General features: G+C 35.1%; 1 protein-coding gene and 1 non-coding gene across 3 annotated transcripts; both read right to left on the bottom strand.

Annotated features, from left to right (window-relative positions):
* Positions 1-5,525: 5,525 nt before the first annotated feature.
* Positions 5,526-21,976, bottom strand: TMED5 (transmembrane p24 trafficking protein 5). Of its 2 annotated transcripts, XM_032301659.1 has the most exons (5): positions 21,578-21,976; positions 15,441-15,538; positions 11,325-11,508; positions 9,238-9,290; positions 8,603-8,666 (listed from the first exon to the last, which is right to left on the bottom strand). In XM_032301659.1, exons 1-5 carry the CDS (start codon positions 21,764-21,766, stop codon positions 8,603-8,605), a joined length of 588 nt encoding a protein of 195 aa, XP_032157550.1. In that variant the 5' UTR covers positions 21,767-21,976. The 2 variants fall into 2 exon arrangements, with proteins under 2 accessions (XP_032157549.1, XP_032157550.1); XM_032301658.1 differs by lacking the exon at positions 9,238-9,290 and having other exon boundaries at positions 5,526-8,664; positions 21,578-21,969.
* On the bottom strand, positions 6,156-6,297 carry LOC116568301. Its single transcript, XR_004276540.1, has one exon. It is a non-coding gene; the product is annotated as a U4 spliceosomal RNA (small nuclear RNA).
* Positions 21,977-22,027: the final 51 nt, after the last annotated feature.

Raw genomic sequence — 22,027 nt, 5'->3', positions numbered from 1 at the left:
TTAGGGAAGACTTAATGAAGGAGTTTAAATTGGAACACAAATGATACGAAACTGTGGAGAAGAAGGGAACATGATAGGGCATTACAGAGTGCCTGAGGAGGAAGCCAGGTGATTAAGTCTACACAAAAGAGTTAGGATGTGATGTGGGCGAGGCTGGAAAAGATCAGGATTCTGATGGGCCTGCTGTGATGAGACTGCCATGCTATATAGTGTGTTGAGATTACTTTGGCACTGGTATGTAGGATCAGTTAGAGGGAAGCGGTGAGTGCCAAACCTAGATTTACATGTAGCTAAATTTGAAGTAGTAGAAGCAGCAGGAATGCTAGAAATAGAAGAATGATTAGGGAGCTGAGTTAACAGTACTTGATGACTGAGCATGTAAGGGGTCTTAAGTTTTGAGAACCTGGGAAGCTAGTGATACTAAATGGAACAGAAAAGGAGCAGCCCCACTTAGAGAACAGTAAAGAAGGAAGATAGCCTTGGTTGGAATAAAAAGTTCATGTTTGAAAGTAATACAAGCAACAAAGAAGTGGATGGACTTAGGACCATGTTACTGGGCATTTCCCAGAAGTCTATTTTCTTTATTATTAAAGTTTTGCTCATCATAGGGGCGCCTGGGTGGCTCAGTGGGTTAAGCCGCTGCCTTTAGCTCGGGTCATGATCTCAGAGTCCTGGGATCCAGCCCTGCATCGGCCTCTCTGCTCAGCAGGGAGGGAGCCTGCTTCCTCCTCTCTCTCAGCCTGCCTCTCTGCCTCCTTGTGATCTCTCTCTGTCAAATAAAATCTTAAAAAAAAATTTTTGCTCATCACCATTCATTAAACAAAGACCTAACATTTGAGTAAGTTTCTTCATGGTAGTGCTGTGGCAGGTCTATAGAAAATTTTCAGTAAAAAATAAGAGAGAGCTTTCTGTGTTAGGGGCTATCATAGAGAAATAATTAGAGCAGATTTATGGTGTTAGCTGAACAATGGCAAGTAATGCCTATATTAATCATAGGAAACTTGTGATTTATTCTGAAGCAAAAGCACTGGGAGGCATTTCCAAGAAAATACTTTGTGGGGCTTTCTAGGTGGACCCTGTTATGGATTCAGAAGTCCATTTTGTGCTCCAAAGTGGTGTTGCATAAAAAGGTTGTAATAAAAATCATAATTGGAAATAATTTCTGTAAAGAATATTGAAAATAATGTGCAAATAGTTTGATTTTTTAAATGAATGAGGAAAAGACTAACCTGGAAAGAAAAAACAGTAATACTTAAAATATTTATAAACTTTCATAGTGATAGTAAAGTGTCAGGTGGTTTTCTTGGCTAACACTAAAAAACATTAAAATATTTTAAATAATTACTGAATCTGACTTCACTGAAAAATTACAGTATTTTATCTTTGGTATTGAGAAGTATAAATTTAGGTTTAGAAAATGACAAGCATTTTGCTATAGCCCAGTAATAGGGAGCCTTGAAAACTAAATAAATACTATGATTTACAAGTAATTCATCCCTTTTATAAGTAATTTGCAATAGTGTCCAATTCTGAATTTTCCTGTTACAGAAATTATTCTCACCTGGGGTGAAAAGTACTCCTTTTCCATATCTAAGCCTGACTTGGAAGAAAGTGTGCTGTTTCTAACATACTGCTTATCTGCCTAACCCCAAACTGTTTCTCAGCTGAGGCATCAAAAGGGAGAATTAGTGAAGCAATCCTAAAAGGATGAAGGTATGATTTAGGAGAAAAGGGCATTGGATGTGGTAGATAAGAAAAATAAGGGAGGAAATCTTTTATCAACTTTTTTTTCTCCCTAAAAGGAGAAGCTTTAGTATTTTCTAACTGTGATATAAAAATATTTTAGTAAAAAGTTTGTACAACACAAAACTCTGAAAATCTTCCATTCTGCAGTCCAGAGATAATGGTATAAAAATATACCCTTAGACTTTTAGATTTATTTTATTAAAGATCATGTTTTGAAACTTCACATTTCACTTAATAAATGGTGGGCCTTATCTTTGCACTAACAAGTAGTGTGTTTTAGAACTTGTGCTGGATGTGGTGGATAGAATAGACATAGAATCTCTACCTTCATAGAGTCTAGTAGAGGGTTTGTATACATTAACTTTGATACATTGTGGTCAGTGCTTTGAAACAGGTGTAGAGAGAGCACTAAGAAGGATACCACCTGGGTTTGAGGGATCTGGCTAAATTCCTGGAGCAATGAATGACAAAGCTGACTTAGAAAAATGAGTGATGAGTCTTAAACACGTCTTTCTCCCCAGTTTCTGTTAACTCTTGAAGGGGAGATTCTTGGCTTTTGTGTTAAAAGTACTAGACATAGTAATGCTCTAATTTTTCTTCTAAAATATAAATTTTTCCCTAGAATATTGTGATAATTGCAACTTTTACTAGATGCTTTGAGGTTATAAAAGTATTGCATCTTGATCGTCCCTTGAGTGCCAAAAAGGAAATATTCTTCTATATGGGCCATTTGCATAGTGTTTTCTAAACTTTTCTTGGTTCCCTGTCTAAACAAACTGGTCTTTGTTCATCCTTTTCTCCTTTGCTGTATGTCCAAGGGATAATGGAGTAGTATTTGCCAGCACATGTTTTTAAATTTATGTCCTTTGGGCATTTTTTACAGTGGCTTGTATTATATTCAATAAGTGCTTCTCAGTCGTATCTGCCTTACTTCCATGATCCTTTACAGCAAAAAGACTGTTACTTTTAAAAGGGTGAAGGAATCAATCATTCTGTGTTCAAGGTTCAAGATTTTCATTATATACCTATATACCCGGATTGTCCACTGAAAAGTCAGCATTTAAAAAAGTAAAGGATAGCTTCTCTGTTGAGATTCACTGAATGCTGATTCTGCATCATTGGAAATAGATGCGGTTTTGCCATGATAGTGTTCTGATAGCCATTTCATTTTAGTATAACCTCTGGACACTACCCATTTGGATAGTGATACTTCATTATGGTTTTATTTTTATTTTTTAAAAAAGATTTTATTTATTTGAGAGAGTGCATAAGTGTGCACAGAGTGCACAGGAGCAAGATGAAGGGTAGAGGGAGAAGCAGACTCCCCCTCTAGCAGGCCCCCATGGGGGCCTCTGTGATTATGACCTGAGCTGAAGGCAGACGTTTAACTGACAGCCACCCAGGTGCCCTTCTTTATGGTTTCAACTTGAATTTCCTTAATAGCTAATAATGTCGAACAACTTTTCACATGCTCCACATATTTCTTTATATTTACCCATTTTATAAATGATTTTTCTGCTGTGAGAATTCTTTATGCAGTTCACCTGTGAACATGAGTTTGAACTGTACATAGTCAATTGTATAATCTAGTCCTTTTTTCAGATAGATAGTTTGCATATATTTTCTCCTTTTTTATAGCTTGCTCTTTCCAAGCCCATAACAGCATGTTTGGTGGTGCAAAAGTTTTTACTTCTTATGAGTTCTAGTTTATCAGTTTTTCTTTTTATGCATCAGGCATTTATTGTCAAGTGTGAAGATTTTGTCTAGCCCTAGTCCTCCTAGGTCCTGAAGATTTTTAGTTTTGTTTTTTTTGAAAAGCTTTGCAGTTTTCTTAGATTTAAGTTAATTTTTTAACCTGTTTATTCCAATTGCTATAGCACTATTTAAAAGACTGCCTTTTTTTTTTTCTTTTCAACATTTTATTTGAGAGAGAAATGAGCAATGGGGAGGGGCACAGGGAGAGAAAGAGAGGGAGGGAGAAGCTGAGAGCCCAATGTGGGAGCTCGAGCCCAGAATCCCCAGAGATGACCTGAGCTAAAGGCAGACACTTAACGGCCTTAACCACCCAGATGCCGTCTTTTCTCTGTTGCTTTTGCACTTAGGTAAAAAATCAGTTGGACTTGTTCAGTGTATTTCTGGAATCCCTGTTCCATTATATGTCTTTTCCTCCACCAGTATCACACAGTGTTGATTACTGTTCATTTTATTCTTTTTAAAAATTGTCTTAGTCCTTTTGTCCTGTTCTTTGTCTTTTGCCTTCCCATACACATTTTAGAGTATGCTTGTTATCAGTCTATAAGAAAATCTTGCTGGGGATGCCTGGGTAGCTCAGTCAGTTAAGCGTCCCACTCTGATTTTTGACTCAGGTCATGATCTCTCAGAGTCCTGAGATCAAGCCCTGCAGCAGCCTCTGTGTTCAGTGGGAAGTCTGCTTGGGATTCTCTCCTCTCCTTCTGCCCTTTCTTTAAAATAAATCAGTCTTAGGGCGACTGGATGGCTCAGTTGGTTAAGCGACTGCCTTCAGCTCAGGTTATGATCCTGGAGTCCGGGGATCAAGTCCCACATGGAGGATCAAGTCCCACATCGGGCTCCCTGCTCAGCAGGGAGTCTGCTTCTCCTTCTGATCCCTCCCCCTTCTCATGCTCTCTCTCTCATTCTCTCTTTCTCTCAAATAAAATCTTTAAAATAAATAAATCTTTTTAAAAATCTTGCTGGATTTTGGTAGGAATTATGTTAAATTTATAGATTTAGGAAGAATTGGTCTTCTATCCATGGTACATTAGTGGTATATTTCTCTACTTATTTGGGTATTTATTATTGGACATTTGGATATTTATTGATTGTCAATGGTATTTTGGTTTTTGTTTCCTATTTGGTTTTGAGCATGAAGAATCCAGCAAAATGGAACTCTTAAATGTGTCTTTTTAAGCTGTGGCCTTTTCTTTCAGCTTTCTCCTACAAATAGCATTACTAGTCCTTTTAGAATTGAAGAGTAGAAAGGTTAGGTTTATTAGTCCCTCCTCCCACCTGATATCCAATCTAAAAATAAACCATCTGACATTTGATAATTACCGCCACTTAAAAACTTCCAGGACTGGGGAGTAGTCTCTTTATATAGAAGGGAGTTCATTTCAGTGAAGGATAACTGATTCTCTGTTCATTTTGCTTTTGACTTATGGTCATTGAAGACCTCCAGATTTTTCCCTGCTTGCCATTTTCTTTCAGATAAAAGAGAGAATTTCCCAGAGAGAAATGAAGTGTAACATAGCTCTAGTTTTTAATGACAAACCTTTCAGAAGCCCAGATACCTGGAAGTGATGGGAGTGCAGAAGCAGAAAGGTGCCTAAGGAATTCTATCATTATAGGGGAAGAGTGTGTTGTCTGGATGGTATGAAGGAAATGACCAATAACCAACCTCCACCAAGCACTGGACTCTCTTAAATGTGATTTTGACCAAGTTTTAAGATGCTATCTTAAAGTGTTTCTATAGACAAAGAAATAGGCTCAAATGAATTTTGATTTGCCAGTATTCCAAACTTTCGGAGGTGACCTTTGCCCTTTTTTTTCCTTTCCTGCTTCTTTATTTTGAGCACCTAATAGTTACAATGCATGTTTGGGCAACAGATGATTAAAACACATGTTAACAGAACTTCAGTGCAAGGTACAATAACAAACAGAAGAGAACTATGGGTTTTCAAATGTAGGGGAGAGCCACATATGGCTAAAATGAGATCAATGAAGGTTTTAAGGATTAGACAACATTTACAATAACTGGTTCATAAGATTTTCTTTGTAATTTTTATTAATTCAGAACGGTATTCACTGCTCATTTAATATGGCTATTCACAACTATAAATCAATTTTATAAACATTGATTGTGCATGAAGATGAAGTTATTACATGCTGAATCTTTTAAAAGTTTAAAGAATTATTTGGGGAGGCTTACAATTGTAGGTACTCAATTTTTGTTAATTTTAAGACATAATAACAATACTGAAGAAGAGTAAACATACTTAACATAAAATTACATTTCAATTTATAATTTATTTCCATGCTACTTCAACCACTTAATTACCTTCTATACCTTGACATTCACTTACCTTCTAACCTTGACATTCACATGAAAGAATGACACACCATTAATGACCCAAATGCAAATAAGAATAAACTCTAGGCCTTAAATATTGTATTTTTAAGAGTTTAACTAAAAACTGAAGACAAACTCAGACATTAAGTGGTAAGTTGCTTAATTTTAATTTCAAAACTCAATATTGACATTTAAAAAACCATAAAGCAGATAAGCTATATGCCTTTAGAAATATTTAATTCTTTGCTAATTATATTTTTTTGGTTAATACAAGTAACATCCTTCTTAAACCCACTCTTCATTTTGTGCCTATAAAAATAAAATTGTCCTCAATATTCCTAAGTTCTTTGTTTCCAGATAAGGCCATTATAAGATAAGACATTACACTGAATCATAGGTTTAATTAGCAATAATCGCGCCTCGGATAAACCTCATTGGCTACGATACTGCCACTGCGCAAAGCTACACTGAATCATAGGTTTAAATCAGTGGCACAAATCATCGTAGATAATTTAACAAATGCATTGTTAGACAAGGAATCAGTACAGTACAGTAACCAGCCAGAGGTAGAATTCTTAATCACAGTTTTATAGAAGAGATGCAGTAGTTTCTATCTGTACTGTTTTATTATAGTATGGTAAGGTTGCTTCTCATTATAAGTTTAACAGAAGGGGTACAAGGAGGTCTCTTCATAAGTGATTGTTGGCCCTTGTTTTGCATGTATTGTAGGCACTACTCCTGGACACTTAAAACATTTTCTTGGCCAGTTAAGGTAATCAATTGTATATGGCATTTACCTCATTTTTAAAAAGCTTCATAGCAGAGATATAGCTAACCTTTTCATCCTCCCAAGGGTGTAAAAAGGAGGGCAATAAATCTCTTTTGTACCATTCTGACTGTAAATTAACAACCAAAACCAGTCTCTGAAGATCACTGCTTATTAAGAATTCCAGCAGTAGTAATGTACAGAGAGGTTCTATACTCAAATTTTTAAGTTGATTGTTTCTAACGCCTATTTGTCTCAATATTACAAATGGGTATAACCTAAAAATTCTATTTAATTCATGATGTAGCTAAATTACTAGTATTTGAGTAAAGCTCCACAGATTGCAATAAGCAAGGATGGCAGAGATTTACATAGTTATTCACATACTGACTTTAAATTTGGGATTCTGTGGGCTTTCAAATCCTTACTTGAATGCCAATAAATAAAGTGATCAGAAAGTTCATTTAATGAAAGTTATAACAATTGTATGTACCCAGTGCTAAACCTTACAGTAGGGTTTGTTTCATAAAATGTACCTGAATACTTATAAAAGACAATTCAAAACAGAATAAAACAACTGTAGAAAAATAAAACCCTAGCCAAGTATAGTTTCTTCAGTTATCTGGGATTTAGTCTCATGATTGATACTAGGATTGGGTCTTTATGATTAATCAATCAGATTCCAGATACTTAGAGTTTATTTTAGTGAATTAAAAAAAATATGTAAGGATTTATTAGAAAAACAAATATTGAATAATTTATGATCTGAAATGGTTTGAATAAAGTGAACTTAATTTTGATCAGATGTTCTCAAGCTTACCTAAATTCTTCTTGATTGTTGTTGATTTTGAGAACTTAGAAAAGGAGATATTTATTTAAGGCCTAGATTTTCAAGCAATATTTCCTTCACAACTGTTGATAATAATGTATTATCCAAGTCAGTAGTCATGTTAAAACTAACATAACACTGTTGATAATATAAAAATAAAATTATCTTCCCTCACATTTAGTTTCAAAATTCTAGATCTTAGTTAAGGACTAGACAAAATGTGTCCTTATGGAGACTGAGCAGCCTTTAGCTACTTCATTTCAAAGAGAAAATTTGTTCCAATTTTCATAATGACTGAGCATTTTTAAGAATTATCAAGATGTTGGCCTTGGGGAATATAAGCTAAGTATATAATACTTTTGCTAATATTTAAATTCAAATATATTTGGTTATAAAAAAATCTCACAAATCTGTTTTTCACAGCTATGCTTCTGTTTACATTATAGGAGAGATACATATATAAAAAGAAAAGTTGAGTTTTTGTTTTCTAAAGATATATCCAATCCATGATTAGGTAATTCTCAGATGATTTATAATTTAATATACTGAAAAATTATACATTTAATTTACAATTGCTACATTTACAAAGAAACTTCAATATACTGAAAACTTCTAATTTGTAATTGCCACATGTACAAAGAAACTTCTAGATAAGACAGTCTTTTAAAAACAATGTTTGGTGTTGCATTTAGCCCAAAAGTTCATTTATTTAAATCACCTATGACATTTGCAAATTTTTTTCAAACTCAGGAAAATGCTGATTAATATGGCTTCATTCAATTATACCTACATTCTGAAATATTTCTGCTATACACTTAAGTACAAGTGAAGCAGTAAGATTACTTGACAGATGAAAGTGAAAACTCCTTTCACTTTAAAATTATACTCGTTTCACACTTGTGGTAATGCCTGAAAACATTTTTTAAAAAGACTATTAATGGTCTTGATTATAACAGTGTATTGCATTTCTCTGCCGCCTTTTTTTTTTTTCAGTATTAAGTACTCTAGTTTAAAGTTTTAAGTTCTACTTTTCCTCTTATCTTCAAATAGACTCTTTAGCATGTAAACTTGAATGGCTGACACTACCACCATTACCACTAAGTTAACCATAGACCAGAAATTGACTCTATCGAAGTTGCTTTCTTGTATGTTTCGATCACGAGCTTCAAATGCTCTAAGCAGAGTCTGGATATGACCACTTTTGCTTAGTCTGGCCTTGATACTGTTGATGGATTCCTGGAGATAAATAAAATAATTTTACTATAAAGGAATGCTCAGTAATTTTAAGTTATTTTAAACATGTGAGTCACAGTACCCTGACACTCATAGTAGTTTTAGATCCAAACAATTTTAATTAAGGGACAGGTACTACCTTAGCTTACCTAAACATCGGTAAGTTTATGTAACAGTTCTCCTGATATCTTTAAATTATTGTTTACACATAGTTACTTAACAGAGGAGCAAAGCTAATATAAATTGAAAATAATGTGAAAAGATATTTCAGTAGCAAAGTGCCAGGAATTTTATATATACTATTTCTTAGCCCTCACAACCATAAGAAAAAGACTAGTTTAAAAAAAAACAAAAACCCAGCTTTTAGATATCTTTATATAATACAGTGTTTATAGTAGTTTCTTTGAATGTAAGTCTTGTCCAATTTAGCATCTAGCAAAATACCCAATGTTTTCATCTCAGAAAATAATAAAAATTAGAAAACCTTCCAATTTTTATATACATATTATACATCCCAAAGTATTATTTTTTAATACAAAAATGCTCCAAGATTACGTTTGTAAAACAAGCTTATCAAGATGCACTTTAAGTTGCACATCTTCTGAAAAACCTATTTTTATAGTAGAGTTCTGGTGAGGGAAGTGATTTAAAAACTATAAAAGGGCTTTATGAATGTAAGTTAAAATTAAGTTGAGATTTGAAATGATGTCAAAGTACAGCTGACCCTTGAAAAACATGGTTAGAGAGACCACTGCCCTGCAGAGTTAAAAATTACATAAAACCTTTGATTCCCGAAAACCTTTACCAATAGGGTACTGTTGACCAGAAGCCTTACGTAAACAATCGGCACATCTCCTGTTACATATATTATATACATTACATACTGTATTCCTACAATAAAGTAAGCTAGCGAAATTAAAATGTTACTAAGAAAATCATAAGAGAAAATATATCTACTGAAAAAAATCTGTGCATAAGTAGACCTGCACAGTTCAACTGTGCATTGTGCAGGGGTCAATGTATTTATGGGAAAAATAAGAAAATACTAGAAACAGATTTTCCTGGATAGTCATTTTGCTTAAAATCCTTATTTAAGCAAAAAACTATACTCAGAATTCCAGACTTTCTGCTAAACCTACAAAACTACAAAGTATAATATCATTTGGGCATTTCTGTAAAGCAAATTACCTAGTAATATAAATATTTTCTAGAAAAATAAGTTATTCATATCCCCAGATAAAAAGATCATGCAGAGTTCTTTTCAATATTACAGCAATGATAACCAAATACAAAATTATTTATCAAAGTTTGCTGTTATACAAAATTTTGGGAAATAAAGCTCCTGAAAGACATTTTTCTTTAAAAAAAAAGAAAAAGGTCTGTTAGTATTTAAGCCATATTTGAGTCTGAACTTGTCATTTTGTTTAACCATGTGAATGAATTAAATCTCTTGAGAATCCAGTAAAGTACTAATAAGATAAGTACTAGTGTTTTAGTTTTGTTGGCAAAATAAATTTAAAATGGAAGAGTAAGTTAATAAGATTGAAATTTAAAAGATATATACATGGGAAATTATGTTGAGATAAAAAAAATATCGTTGTAAAAATTTATACCTATCAAACTTAATCCTTTCAGTTTGCATTCATAGTAACACCAGTGGAAAAGTTAAGAAAACTAATATTCATTATGCGATACACTGTTTAAAAGCACTTAGACACACATCATTTCTTATTTCATCCTCACCACCCTATCCCCATTTTGCAGGTGAGGAAACCAAGGCTCTGAGGGCTTAGTCACTAAGCAATTACACATACATGACTGGCTAATTTTCTGACTTCTTAAGCTAACTGATCTACATACAAGTAATATCTCTTCTGCTATTTGACAGCTGCTTTCCTAAAAAAACCTCAAATGATCAAAATATGTTATTTTTAAAAATCCAGGTTATAAGACTATTAGGGTTTACACAGTTTTAATTTGCAATGACCATGTTATTTCTCCTGCAGGAATTTCTACAATACAGCTATATACACTATTTACAAATATCACTCAGTACATTCTATCATTTGATTATATCTACCTGTGGCTGAAGGGTAGTGACCTTTTCCCCCTATCACCAGTACTATTAACAAGTAGATTCTTACACATGCACATTTCATTATGCATGTAAATGGTAGAGAAATTCAAACAAAGAAGCCATATTCTAAAAGGTTTTACTCTTGAATGTAGTCCTAGTTTCTGGTAACTGCTAGGTCTGGTCTGAGTGATATAAACAGTGTTCCCAAATTAATCAATTAATAAGAAATTTCATGTTATAAAAATTATGCTGTGGGAAAAATGCCTAGAACACCTTAAGTGTTTACAAATTGCTCAACTTTTTTCTCTGCAATTATGCTATAGATCATTACATTCTTCTGTTTGTGAACACTAAGGGTGTTTATAGTTAAGAAGAGTCTTCAAATTCTAGTTTCCCCCTCTCTGGTTATGTGACAAACATTACTTAATCTCCCCTAAACCAAAATTTCCTCTTTGAAAAGATGAAGATAAATAATCCTCATAGAGTTAAGTAAAGATTACATGAGATAATGCAGAGAAAATGCTTATTTCAGTGCCTATCACACAGATTTCTGGATAATTTTTATTTATTAAAAGGCCATACTGACCAGGATGTCTTCCAATTTCATGTCCAACATGTCTGTGCCAGTAATATATTTCTTCCAGTCCTCTTGTTCTTGCTCCTGTTCTCCCATATTATCCAGGATTAATTCAAAGAAAATCACCTTCTCAGAAATAGTGCTGAATGTATTATCAAAGCAGAACATGTAGTCACCATCTTCAGTCTCTACCCTGTATTAAAAAAAGTACATGTGTTCAGTTATCTGTACTTCCTATTTGGGATCAAAGGAAAAACTACTATAGGTAAGAAATAACATAGTTTATAGTAGTAATTGGATAGTTTGCTGATAAAAAGACTTCCTTAGTATTGAAAGATAATTTAAAATATCTTGGGAAAGAGGCAACCTGGAAATATATATGGAAATATATATTTATTTTATATATATGGTTGTAACTTAGATGTGCTTGGCATTTACTCAGGAAGTTATGGTAAAAGATCTTGACCTAGTTTCTGGAAAAGGATAGGATTAAAAACATAGATACGTGATACCTCACAATGATCTTTAATATTTCTATATATTAGGAGTAATTTATCATGAGTTCAATTCATATGCAAATATGACCACAAACCTCCCCTTTAATTGAGATTACTTTCTAAACTGATTTTTGTTTTCAAAAGTGATGGATTGTTCTAAATGCTTTCTTCCAGGCCTCCTACAGATTAAGAACATCTTTATAACATAGGTTCACAAAGATTAAGGATCAGTGGCCAATAAATGGAGATCTACTCTTAGTGGTATTAGCTTTCAGAATAAATGCCACTCACATCTAAGTTAAACTTGTATCTTGGTCTCATTAGCTTCACATTCAAAATAATTGGCCTACAACATTTGATACTTTAACTCAATCTCCACTTCTTTTCTACCCCTATATCCAACTTATTTACTGTAAGCATGAGAGAGAAGTACTCAGCAATTTGACTGAATCTTAACATATATACTATAAATAAAAAATAGCCAATACTTATATACCCCTTTATAATTTATACACTATTTTAATTCTTTTAAAATTCTTTTACCATCATATTTGCAAGTAGGCATAACTGACCTTTTCAAGGTAAGTAAAATAAGGTTCACATAAATTAAAATACTTGCCTATGATCACACAGCCTGTCATAGGCATAGACGAAGCTTGGTTTTCTGACTCATGTTAATTGATCTTTCTTTTCTATAGTACTGCTCAGAGCCTGTCTGCATTCCTTGCAATCTCCTCAGTCATGACAAACCTTTGTCTTGAGGATGTATTTAACCTTTGGAAGAAGCTTGAAGAATATACTGGCGAATACAGTGGGGAACAATTTTAAAAGGAAAAAAAATGTTATGACTTTTGTGTAAAGTTCAATTTTAATCACTTTTAAATTTAACTCTTAGTTTTGTTTAATTTTATTTAACTGAACTTTATTTAGCCATTCTTAACCCTGCACTGGATAAAAAGGACAAGCTTTGTACTTACTCTTTTTGCATGTAAAGTACAGATAAACAAACAGTACAAAAACTGGTTTTAAAATTTCATGGCCAAGTTATGAGACAGAAAAGTCTAGAAAGGTTGCATGGGAGAAGAGTAAAAAAGAAGAAAGTCTGAGAAGCACTGACACATGGATGAACTTCAGCATGTGTATGGGAAAGAAAACAGATGTTTTACTACTTCATAGTCATTCCTATACTAATCTCTTTCTAAATCTGTGTTGACTGCTTTTAGTAGGAAGGAACTTAAATACTATAAATGATACAAAATTTTATCCAAATAAAAACAGCAGAGTTAATTTTCCCTTCAAGTAGAAGCAGTAGTCCAGAACGGATAAATTCTGGTTAAGAGTTATAGTAATGTTAATGTTATAGTATAGTATAGTAATGTCTAGAAAAATATAAACACACAAACACACAAACAGACTTCTCATTCCTGGACGTGCCAGCCAATAGATATTACTTAAGCTGTTTATAGTTCTGTTTGGAGACATTTTTACTAATCCTGCCTTCTGAAAAGACAGTATTTGTTTTAAGGATTTAAAAAAAAAAAATTTCAGTGCCATAACAGAGATACTTTATAACCGGCCTTTAAAAAGTTAATAGCTAAAGATAAAATTTTATTTATTTATTTATTTATTTGTAAGATTTTATTTGTTTATTTGAAAGACAGAGATCACAAGTAGGCAGAGAGGCAGGCAGAGGGAGAGGAAAGGAAGCAGCTCCCTGCTGAGCAGAGAGCCCGATGTGGTGCTCGATCCCAGGACCCTGGGATCATGACCTGAGCTAAAGGCAGAAGCTTTAACCCACTGAGCCTCCAAGGTGCCCCGATAAAATTTTATTTAAATCTGATTTTTTAGAAAGTAGATTTGTAAATTGGGTGTAGTGATTAAGAGTGAGTTGGACAGCCTGGTTTTAAATCCTGGCTCTGCTGTTCACTAGCTGTGTAACTTTCATTAACCTACTTTAGCGCTCTATGCCTCAATTTCTTTATTGATAACATGATAAATCATGTACCTCACAGGACTGTGGAGAGAATAAAAAAATAAATATAAAGTGCTTAGAACAATAGCTTGGCACATTGAAAGAATTCAATAAATGTTAATGTTAACATTTACTCTTACAAACTAATTCTTCTATCCCCCACTGGTTTAATGAGAGGTAATTTTATGCAGGAAAGTAATAAGGTGCCTTTTCCCACTAACAGTTAATTTATCTCTAAAGGAAAAGACAAAATTGGAGGGAAAAAAATGACAAATTCTAGATTTTCTAGATTCTGACATTTAACGATGAGCTATATTTTTAGTTTCTGTTCATATAACTATCAGAGAAAGCAAAGTTCAAAATATATCAATCAAAACTGACTTTTTAAATCTGTTTCTCTATTTTACTTATTAATAATTTATACAAATTTTTTTTCTGACCTCTGCAGAGGTAAAATGTCATTTTAAACAAGCACTTTAATAAAAGATAAGAAATTTAAAAATGTTTTAAATAGAAAAACCTTTAAAAATTAAAAAATATAAAAAATTTAAAAATTAAATAAAAATAAAGCACTCTGAAAAGAGTATCATAGTTGGGATATTTTCCTCCTCATTCACTCATACATATATTTAGTATTTACTATCAATTACATGGCAAGTATGCTGGTTAAAGACCAGTAACTATAATAGCTAGTACTTACACAGTGCTATGTGCCAGAGATGTTCTAAGTTATCATATGGTAGAAAGCAAAAATTCTGATCCATCCTGCTTCCTCCTCTTAATAAATGTGTATCCCTTCAGACTTACTTAACTTCTCTGAGCCTCCTTGTCTGTAAAATGGGAATTGAGGAATCAAATAATCTCCCTTGGAGGGTTGGAATGATTAATCTGAAGCATATAAAATGCAAAGCCTAGTTTATAGCAAATATTAGATTGTATTTGCTTTTCTTCTTCCTGTAAACTCACAGGAAGTTTTAATGCAATAAGGAAACAAAGTGCTACAGTAAAATGATAGAATGAACAGGGAAACACACCACTGAGATACAAAAAAGAGAAGTGAGATTAAGAGAGCATATATAGCCTTTTGTCAAACTCTAAGCTTACAATAAGTTATTTTCTTTCTTTCTGGTTTCCTATGGTCATACCTTTTACTATCACATCTTCCAATTATCTAAAAAGAATGAGGTTTGAGTGAGAAAAACCCCAACTTTTACATGCATACACACATAAAACATACACACAAAGATGGACTGTACTTGTTTTTTTAAGAAAGGAAATAGTGGGCAAAGATGATATAGCCAGCAGCTCAAACTATAGGGTACATACCTGGAATAGTAACTTAAGATGGAAAGGTTGTGCTAGTCAGAAAGACAGGCTTAAAATGCCCCAACAGACTGAATGTAATACCTAGTGCATACTCATGTTATTTAATCAAAGCAAAGAAAAAATTGGGGATCAATACAAAATATCTAAAAAAAGAGGAAAAAGTCAATGAAAGACATTTTAGTTTATGATAGACCACTATCTAGGACTGTTTGAAATGTTCATATGGAATCATTTAATACTGATGTATGGATTAAAAGTGCTAAATTTCCCTGCCCTGCAGATAGCACTGGCATTACTTAGCCTAAGGAACTCAACTAAGAGATCACTTACGTGTGAACTCCATCTGATTTTCTTTGTTCAAAAACTAAGGTTCTTCCTTCTGGAGAGGCAAGATGGAAGTCAATATCTAATCCTGCTCCATCTAAAACCTGTAGAAAAGCACAAAAGAAAAGAACACACATTATAAATTCTGAAAATAAAAAATATATAAAGTAAATCACATGATGAAAGATTTTTTTTTTTTAATGAGAAGATTTTCTTTCTAAACTTAGGTAAAGAAAGTCAACGATGCATGTAAGGCCTAGAAAGGAGCACAAAGATCATCCAATGCAATTCCATTCATTTTGGAGCTTTCTTACCAATTCTGTTGCCATCACCTAACTTTAGGTCTTATAACTATTACTGTAATAATGTTCCTAAAATGGTGCCTTGATTGAGAAGCCCTGTAGAGTGGAAGGAAACACAAAAGGGAGTTCAAATGGTAAACCTTTTTTACTTAGGCAATTTAGAGCAAGCTGTGTAACTTTCCTGAGTTTGTTTTCTCTTCAATAAAATAATAATTAGCTATTTCTTAACCAAGAACTCAAACCTTCCATGATCTGACTCCAGCTGACTTCTTCAGTGCATTCACTTATTATTCCCCCAATATGAACTGAATATTTCAAGTAGGCTATATGCTTACTGGTCAGTGAACAGAGTCTGTTCCTTTACAATCCCAAAATGATGATAATAGCTAACAATTAACAAGTGTATGCCACACACTGTTTTAAGTGCTTTATCTGGGTTAATTTCCTCACAGCAACTCTAAGAGATAGATCTTATTAATGTTCTCAGTAAAACAAAAGAACCAAACAACAGAACAAACGGGGGAAAAAAGAGGCAGAGAGAAACACTTTTCTCAAGGTAGATACAGTCAATGAAGGCAAGGTCAAAAGTTGAACTCAGCAGTTTTTTTCTGATAACTACTCTTTTTCTTATTTAACACTCCCATTTTCTTTTTCTTGGTGGCTTTTTTTTTCTTTTTAAACATATAATGTATTATTTGCTTCAGGGATACAGGTCTGTGAATCATCAGTCTTACACAACTCACAGCACTCACCATAGCATGTCCATCGCCCAGCCACCCCATCCCTCCCACTTCTCTCCCCTCCAGCAACCCTCAGTTTGTTTCCTGAGATTAAGAGTTGCTTATGGTTTGTCTCCCTCCAATGGAATGATATAAAAAAAATTACCTGTTCTTGTGCTCTACTTACTTATCAACAGAAGTAGTTTCAAATAGCTAGCTAAATACATAATTCTCTTTCATCTTCAAATCCCAATAAAATGAAGAAAATATATAATGATATAAATAACAACACTGGAAATCTAGGAAGATTGTTAACAGACATGAAGAGTAAGGAATTTCTGGAAGATAGTTCACTGAGCAAAGGATATGTCCAGCTACCAATAGTTATCAATCTCAAAATTCTCACTGAAACAGACTAGAGAAACACATTTGTTGAAATCAATGCCCTCTTTTTCATGTTACTGGTTTTACTACAATTCTGAAAAAATAGTTAATATAAACAGAATTCAAATGTTTCTTCATATATATATCCTCAGAGAAATTTAAGAATATGTAATCCATAAAAATGAGGTTACTGGTATGAAACAAACAAGATAAAAAACGCTGTTGCCAAAATAAAGCCTTAACCAATGTAATGACAGCAGAATGAATATGGATAGAGACTAAAAATCAGAGAACTGGAAGGAACCAAGGAATTCTCAGGACAAGGTAAAAAAGTACAGGTGAAAAGTATGAGAAAAATGGTAAAACCCTTTGTGAAGGACCGAGCTAAAGATTTCAGATATCTAACAAGCATTTCAAAGAAGAGACTCAAGAGAAATGAAGGGAGGAAATCATCAAATAAGAGAACAAAAATTCTTACTTCAAAAGATAAAAATCTTTTCTGGAAGGTGCTAATAGATATGAAAGATAAAATCCTACTGACTTTCCCAAAAGATTTAAAAAGAACAACCTAGGGCGCCTGGGTGGCTCAGTGGGTTAAGCCGCTGCCTTCGGCTCAGGTCATGATCTCAGAGTCCTGGGATCGAGTCCCGCATCGGGTTCTCTGCTCCGCGGGGAGCCTGCTTCCTCCTCTCTCTCTCTCTCTGCCTGCCTCTCTGCCTACTTGTGATCTCTCTGTGTCAAATGAATAAATAAAATATTAAAAAAAAAAAAAAGAACAACCTAGAAACTTCCAGTGATAGGTAGTAGAGAATTGCAAAACAAGTATTGGGATTGGCATCAGAATTCTTACATATAATACTAGATGCAAAAAAACAATACAGCCATGCCTTCAATGATCCCAAGTAAAAGAAAATTATATTAAAGTGAAAGCAAAAAGTTTGTCCAAGGACTCAAAGCATTTTAAAAGAATTACTCAAAGGTATCCTCTAAAAAACCAAAAAAGATACGTATTACATCAGAATATAAGAGATCTAACAAAAGGGCACCTGGGTGGCTCAGTCGTTAAGCGTCTGCCTTCAACTCAGGTCATGATCCCAGGGTCCTGGGATTGAGCCCCACATTGGGCTCCCGGCTCAGCAGAGCCTGCTTCTTCCTCTCGCACTCTCCCTGCTTGTGTTCCCTCTCTTTCTGTCTCTCTCTCTCTGTCAAATAAATAAATAAAATCTTTAAAAAAAAAAAAAAAAGATCTAACAAAACAAAGATTTCAGTAAAACAGGGTTTAAAAGATACTATTGGTAGTGACTGTCAGGCTTAATGAAATTGTTAAAAACAATAAGAACACAGAAGATAACTTAAAAATCTATAAAACACAATTTTAAAAAAAGATATTATTTATTTATTTGAGAAAGAGAAAACACAAACAGGTGGAGGGGCAGAGGAAGAAGGAGAAGCAGGAAGCAGGCTCTCCACTGAGCTGGGAACCTGATGTGGGACTCGATCCCAGGACCCTGGGATCATGACCTGAGCTGAAGGCAGACACTTAACGGTCCAAGCCACCCAGGTGTCCCTATAAAACACAATTTTAAAACATAAAAATATTTAAAGAACACCATAATCTGAAACTAAACTTACCTATAACTTCACTAGAAGATGAGTGCCACTCTTCCTAGTCTGTACTGTTATTATAACAATCTTTCAGTTCCTCAAAGGCTTTTTTCTATCTTCTTCATCAATGCCAATTTAAATTACCCCCTTGTGCCTAATAAGACTGATTTTTCTACAGATCTGAACTCTACTTCTGGAATGTCTTCTCTCAATTCCCAGATGCAATTAAGTCCTCCTATTAAACCTTCTCATAACATACCTTCATAGCACTTATTAGAGTTATAATTTTACATTTATTTGTAAAGTCTGATTACTGTCTTCTTCAGTACTAGATTGTATGAGAACATGGACTATATTTTTACTCACCATTATATCTGCAGCACTTAGCATAGTGCTCCAACAAATTATGCACTTAGGAATGATTTTTAAAAAGTTGACTGAATGATCTAGTTTATTCATAAGATTTATGTATTGATATTTAAAATTTTCAAGAATTTAATATAATGTGGGGCCTGTTAATTATTCTAAAAGTGTCCTAAAGCTGAAAAGTAACAAATGTTAAAAATTTTCAGTATGTCACAGTAACCCAAGGGCAATGTCCAGAATGTCTGTTCCCTGACATTTTAAAAACGAAGACAAAAAAGCAGTAGCTTGTTATTGGAAAATTAATCATGCAGTTGGAAACTGCAAACAAAAAGTTGAAGATTATCTCTTACCCTACAAACCCCTCAACCTTGTCTAGGACTACAGACATTAAATCATTTTACTTCTTTCTTCAATCAAAACAAGTTGTTTAGGGGGATTACTTCGGGGTATCAGTCCCTTTAAGAGTGACTAAAGATGCAGAGCATAAAGTTAAACTAAGCCAGCTGTATAACTCTAGAAACATAAATGTATTAAAATCAACATTCACTGCCTATTTACTAGTGTCAGGGATGGTCTATGAACACTTACTAATTCATTTTTTCAAATCAACTCTATGAGGTAATTACTATTATCTCTATTCTACAAGCAAGAGGTTAAGTAACGTGTTCCAATTACATAGGTAGTAAGTGACAGAGTTAGGATTTCAACCCAAGTATTTTATCTCTACAGGTCTTATAATCCTAAGAGGTCAGTAGTTCATATACAATTCCTCCCTAATACTAACACCTGGATAAACATTAAGGAATTTTCAAATAATACAAATTGTTTCTTACATGGATTATTTCACTAACCCCCAGTTGGGTTTCCTTTCCTCTAATTTTGCCCTCTTTTTCCACATTGTACCCAGTGATGTATCTGGAAAACATTTCTGTTACCATGCTGCTTATATCTTCGATGGCCCTTGTACAGAACAAGGGCAAAGCCACTCAGCATGGCACACGAGGCTAAGATTCATGATCCCTGATCCAGCCTCCTGACCTCTCCAGTCTATTTTTTATTAAGATTATTTATTTATTTATTTGTCAGTGATAGAGAGAGAGAGAGAGCGAGCAAGCACAGGCAGACAGAGAGGCAGGCAGAGGCAGAGGGAGAAGCAGGCTCCCTGCCGAGCAAGGAGCCCGATGTGGGACTCGATCCCAGGATGCTGGGATCATGACCCGAGCCGAAGGCAGCCGCTTAACCAACTGAGCCACCCAGGCGTCCCTCTCCAGTCTATTTTATTTCTACTCTCACCTTAGACTTTACAGTCTTTAGGTCTAATAAAAACTCAGCACTTGTAGTGTCCACATACTGTCCACCAACAAAACACACTATGCATTTTTGTAACTATTCGTGTTTTATTCCTTTTCCTGAAATGCCCCTCCTTCCTTGCATTCTTATCTCACTTAAGCATCTTTCAGGATTCAAATTTATTTTCTCCAGGAATCTTTTTGTGAAACACCAGAGAAGTGGCTGTCCTCTAGGAGCACTTAACGATACTTTATTGAAATTAGCTGTTTATTAGCACAGTATCCCTTAAATAATTAGATCCTTAAAAAATGGATGCTTTTTTTTGTCCGTGTAATAGTTGGCCATCTTAGCCATACTCCTCCCATCCTGTCCTCCCACCTGCCAATTACTGGCACATGGTAAATGAACTTTAGAACTACACTGGAAATCAATAAATGTTGCGTTCTAGCCCCAATTTTGCCTACTATATGACTTCAGACACTGCGCTATTGCTTTCCTTAAATACCTATAAATTAATTCTAAGTTTCCTTCCGATGAAAATTCTACATAACTTACTTAACTCTATACACGACAGTAATTGTTGAAAAAATTCTTTTGCATCAACCTAAAAAAACTTATTATAAATTAAGTAATCTGTGAAAAAATTAAAAGGGGAACCACACCAATGCATCCTGTTCTGTTTGTTTTTTTCTTAGTGCTACCCAGAAACATCAAAATTAGCTGTGTGGAACTAACAAGATTTCTTCTAAGAAATTACCCACTATCACAATGACTCATAAATTAAGGCAAATCCCTACATAATATTATGAAGACACTAAAAAGAAATCAATGATATGGGGGAAATGCTTACAATGATGAATTAAAAGTCATAAAGTTTTAATATACAATTAAATATTGCTTGATTTAAAAATATGTAACTGAGAAGGAAGGGTACCCCATTAAATACATCAAGAGCTCCTTTCAAAATATTCCAAAATCGGATTTAGTGATAATCACAAGTTCACAATTCAAAAATCCTTAAATGAAGCAATGACGGGGAAGATTTATAATGCCGGAATTGGGTGAGCGTGGTGGGGAAAGCAAACCAAGTGTCATCATCTCCTCCAATGATGAAGGAGAACGTGTTATCAGTCCTGTATTGCGAAATTCCCAATACCGGAGCATGTGCCGGTTAGCAAGGCGATGGGCGAATTATGAAACAAAAGGGAACACCACCAAGATCACCAGCGCTGGCCTCTTTCCGACTGGAGGAAAGGGGAGAGGGAGGGTAGTCAATTCCAGGTCCCGCCTAACTTCTGGGTCCCCGGCCCCAGGAGAGCCAAGCCTCGCGCGCCTGCGCGGAGCGGGCCGGCTACCCCGGCGGCCCTTGCCTCTTCACTACCCCCGGGAGTCCACAAGAAGTTTCCCAGCGGGTGCGAGGCGAAGACGCGGTGTAGCTGGGATAAAGGAAGGAGGCTGGCTCACCCTCCGCACTTACTTGGTACTCAATCTCCAGAGAGGCCTTCAGGGGCATGGGCTGGTAGAAACACTCCTTTTGGCCGGCCGGAAGGGTAAACGTGAAGTCGCTGTCTAAGGAGGGCGTGAAGCCGGCCGCCCCCGGCAGCAGCACTGAGAAGACAGTGGCCAGGAGGAGCACCGGGCAGGGTAGCCAGATCTTGTCGCCCATCCCTGCCGGGGCGATCTCGGGCTGAAGAGACGCGGGAGGTATGGGTTATTGGCACCTAGGCTCCGTTTTTCCTCCCTGGACTCCTTGTGGCTGGCAGGGAAACCCCGCGCCTGAAAAAACCCCAGGTGGCGGCCGCGGCGGCCGCACAAGATCCCTCAGAGCGGGAAACGCCGGCCTCCGAAGGGTAGGGACCGAGGGGCGGGGCCACCAGTCTTTTCCGCACCCTTCTCCGTGTCAGCCCCCCTCAGGCCCGGCGTGAGC

The sequence above is a fragment of the Mustela erminea genome, chromosome 10, assembly GCF_009829155.1.
Source record: "Mustela erminea isolate mMusErm1 chromosome 10, mMusErm1.Pri, whole genome shotgun sequence".
Taxonomy (NCBI): Eukaryota; Metazoa; Chordata; class Mammalia; order Carnivora; family Mustelidae; genus Mustela; species Mustela erminea.
Note: the sequence above shows the minus strand (reverse complement) of the source record. Positions and strands in the feature narration are given on the sequence as shown.

What these genes read in the sequence shown, in the direction of transcription:
- TMED5 (XM_032301658.1), bottom strand. Translation starts at nt 21,766, where the DNA reads ATGGGCGACAAGATCTGGCTACCCTGCCCGGTGCTCCTCCTGGCCACT. An exon ending in CTCTGGAGATTGAGTACCAA is followed by an intron (nt 15,539 to 21,577) that starts GTAAGTGCGGAG and finishes GCTTTTCTACAG; the next exon opens with GTTTTAGATGGAGCAGGATT. An exon ending in AAATCAGATGGAGTTCACAC is followed by an intron (nt 11,509 to 15,440) that starts GTAAGTGATCTC and finishes TTTTTAATACAG; the next exon opens with GGTAGAGACTGAAGATGGTG.